Source organism: Sinocyclocheilus anshuiensis, unplaced genomic scaffold, assembly GCF_001515605.1.
Source record: "Sinocyclocheilus anshuiensis isolate Anshui unplaced genomic scaffold, SAMN03320099.WGS_v1.1 scaffold366, whole genome shotgun sequence".
Taxonomy (NCBI): Eukaryota; Metazoa; Chordata; class Actinopteri; order Cypriniformes; family Cyprinidae; genus Sinocyclocheilus; species Sinocyclocheilus anshuiensis.
Window position 1 is genome coordinate 887,522 of NW_015547673.1, and position 3,000 is coordinate 890,521.

The window sequence follows — 3,000 nt, forward strand, 5'->3', positions numbered from 1 at the left end:
TATATATATATTATTAGTTTTATTTTTTATGTCTATATAGTATTTATTCAATTTTATTCCTGTATTTTTTTATATTTTAATATTTTTTGTTTTAAATTTAAGTATTTTAATATATAACGTTAAATAAGAACAAGAAATGTTGCCTTGAATTTCTTTTCTAGCTGAAATAAAATACATTTAATTTTTTTACTATATAATATTATTTCAGTTCATGTTTATTTTATTTCAAATAACGAAAATGTTTTTTTATGGTTTAATTTTTAGAGAATTTATAGCACACTGTGTATTCATGGCTAATTTACAGATAACAGAAACAATAGCCATGGATTTTCTTGTAATATCAAACTGACTGAAGGCATGACACGAATGCATTCTGGGACTGCAGTGGTTCAGTGAGACTCACAGATCGGGATGCGATTGGCATGCCTGTCTCATCTACAGGACCTATTCCAGAGAACTTGATTAAGCGCTCCTCTCGGGTGCCAGACATCCTGGGTAAAGTGGCAGAACCTCCGGTCCATATCCCACCATCGGATAATTCAACTGAAAGACAGAGAGATGACAACTTAACACATATGGAATTGCACAAAATATTAATATAATATATGAACATACAATATTTTCAATTCTAATTTCAAATGTTCCAATTTCTTCCCATCCAAGCACAGAAACCTATAGTTACATATACTTATAATCACAGATAAGATACACATAGGAATTCTTATAATTTAGTCAAAAACTGCCAAAACTAATCAAATGTTTTGTTACCATTTGTCTGAGTCAGCCCATAGTAGGATCCGAAACTGTGTGTTGTGAATCCACCTCCGTTGACCTCAGCGACCTGCTGGAAACATTAGTGCATAGTCAGAGATACAGTATATGACAATCACACTTTAATAGTGAATTAAAGAGAATACAGGCAAATAGGAAATGTTAGGTATATATTACACATATATAACATCAGTTATACTTTGCAAAAAGTGACCCAAAAACATGGCACTTGGAGTGATAGTTTGTTATCTGGTGCAAACGCATTTAAAGTGTGGTTTAAGTGTCCAAATACTTCGTTTGGGGACACTATATAATAAATAATAATAATAAAATGTATTTCAAGTTACTGTAAACAGGATTAACACACTGTATTCTAAGAGTCCCTTTTTAATTAACGCCAACAGGGGGCAGAAAAATATAAATTATGCAGCTGCACACATTCAATCCAAGTCAGTGTGTAATAATGTCAGCGTTATTTTAGGATTATTTACTATTATATATTAATATTTTGAATTAGTTTTTAATTTAATATGTTCAGTTTTCATATTTTCAATGTCAATTTGTTTAATTTTTAACAATTTTGTTATGTGCTTTCGTTTATTTTATTGTTATTATAAATAACAAATATAAATAAAAAATATATTTTTATTCTTATTTCAGTTTTAGTTATATTTTAGTATTTCTGCTTATTTTATTTCAGTTAGTTGCCAAAGCAACATTTCTATTTTCATTTAAGTTTTTTAAGTTCAAGTTTTTCATCTACAATTTCTATTGTATTTATTTTATTTTATTTTATTTAAGCTTTATTTAAGCTTTATTTTATTTTTTTAAGTTTTAATTCAAGTTAAAAACAACACTGTGTCAGTGCTACTCAACCAAAGCATAATGTGGAAAAGTTTAGTTTAGAGTTGAATTGAACTAAATAGAGTTGAAACAAAAATGTATACATACACATAAGAAAGTATGAGTGTTTAGTTATGTCCCTTTTAATGTTTTAATGATTTTTTTTTATTATTATTTATATTTTAATTATTTAATTAAATATTTACATTTAAATTTAGTGACCTAGAAAGCTGCAGAATCTGACATATTTCTTAAACATTGTCTTCATTTTTTAAATCTTAAAACTATCAGATTAATTCCAGGTTTAATTTAGATTTGGAATCCTAGATTTTTTATGTGGTTTTAGATCTTTGGATCCCAGTGCATATGTATAATAAAGTTCTCAACACACATGTGGAATAATGTCTGCAGCAGTAATGTGTTACAGCTGTACTCTTGCCTTGTGCTGTGACGATGCAGGGGCTGAACTGTTGTGGAACGGACTTGAGGGAGGTGTAGGAAGACCAGGAGAGATTACGACTACTTCCTGGGTCATATTCGGAGCCATGAAGTGCTGTCTTGATCCACTGCCGGGAAGAGCCTCATCCGAGAAAATGATCCGCGAGCCATTGAGATGGTCATGCACCTCCACTCTTTTCTGAGAGAAAAACAGAGATGTTAAATCATTATCTAAAATCACAGTTTCCATCCATCCATTTTCCACAGCACTTTTTCCTCTGCAGGGTCGCGGGGGGATGGAACTTTATCCCAGTGTTTTGGGTCACAGGAGGGGGACACCCTGAACGACAGGGCTCACACACAGACACACACATTCACACACTCACTCGTACCTACGGGCAATTTATAGTGTCCAATTCACCAATGCTGCATGTCTTGGGATTATGGGGGAAATGGGAGCACCTGGAGGAAACCTACACAGACATGAGGAGAACATGCAAACCCCACTGGCTCAGCCGGGACTCAAACCAGGGACTTTTTTGCTGCGAGGCAGCTACCCAGTGAGTCGAATAACAGTTTATATGAACGTAAAATATGCATAAGACATTAAGTCTTGTTGTCAAGTACAGAAAGTGAAGGTTTAGTTAGTTAGCTTTATCAGTTAGCCCCTGTTGGTAAATACTGTAACTACACCATTCTCTGAGCAAAAGGTTTATTCCTCTACTGACTACCCTCGAGAAAAAGAAGTGCATTTAATTGTACTGAATGTGCACTTGTAGTGTACCTGCAGATATTATATATTATAATTGTACTTGCAGATAATATATTAATGTAATAAAATTACATATAAAGTATAATGTATTTAATTCTCTATTTAAAGGGGTCATGATGTTGCTAAAAAGAACATTATTTTGTGTATTTGGTGTAATGAAATGTGTTTATGCGGTT

The 3,000-nt window shown here is 32.4% G+C and overlaps 1 protein-coding gene across 1 annotated transcript in view; it reads right to left on the minus strand.

Moving 5' to 3' along the window:
• LOC107702851 (vinexin-like) overlaps positions 1-3,000 on the minus strand; it is a 48,856-nt gene that overhangs the window by 27,194 nt on the left and 18,662 nt on the right. The window contains exons 3-5 of the mRNA XM_016505279.1: positions 2,054-2,251; positions 769-841; positions 404-543 (exon numbers count right to left, since the gene is read on the minus strand). Coding sequence (XP_016360765.1) covers positions 404-543; positions 769-841; positions 2,054-2,251 — 411 coding nt within the window. The remainder of the gene's footprint in view (positions 1-403; positions 544-768; positions 842-2,053; positions 2,252-3,000) is intronic.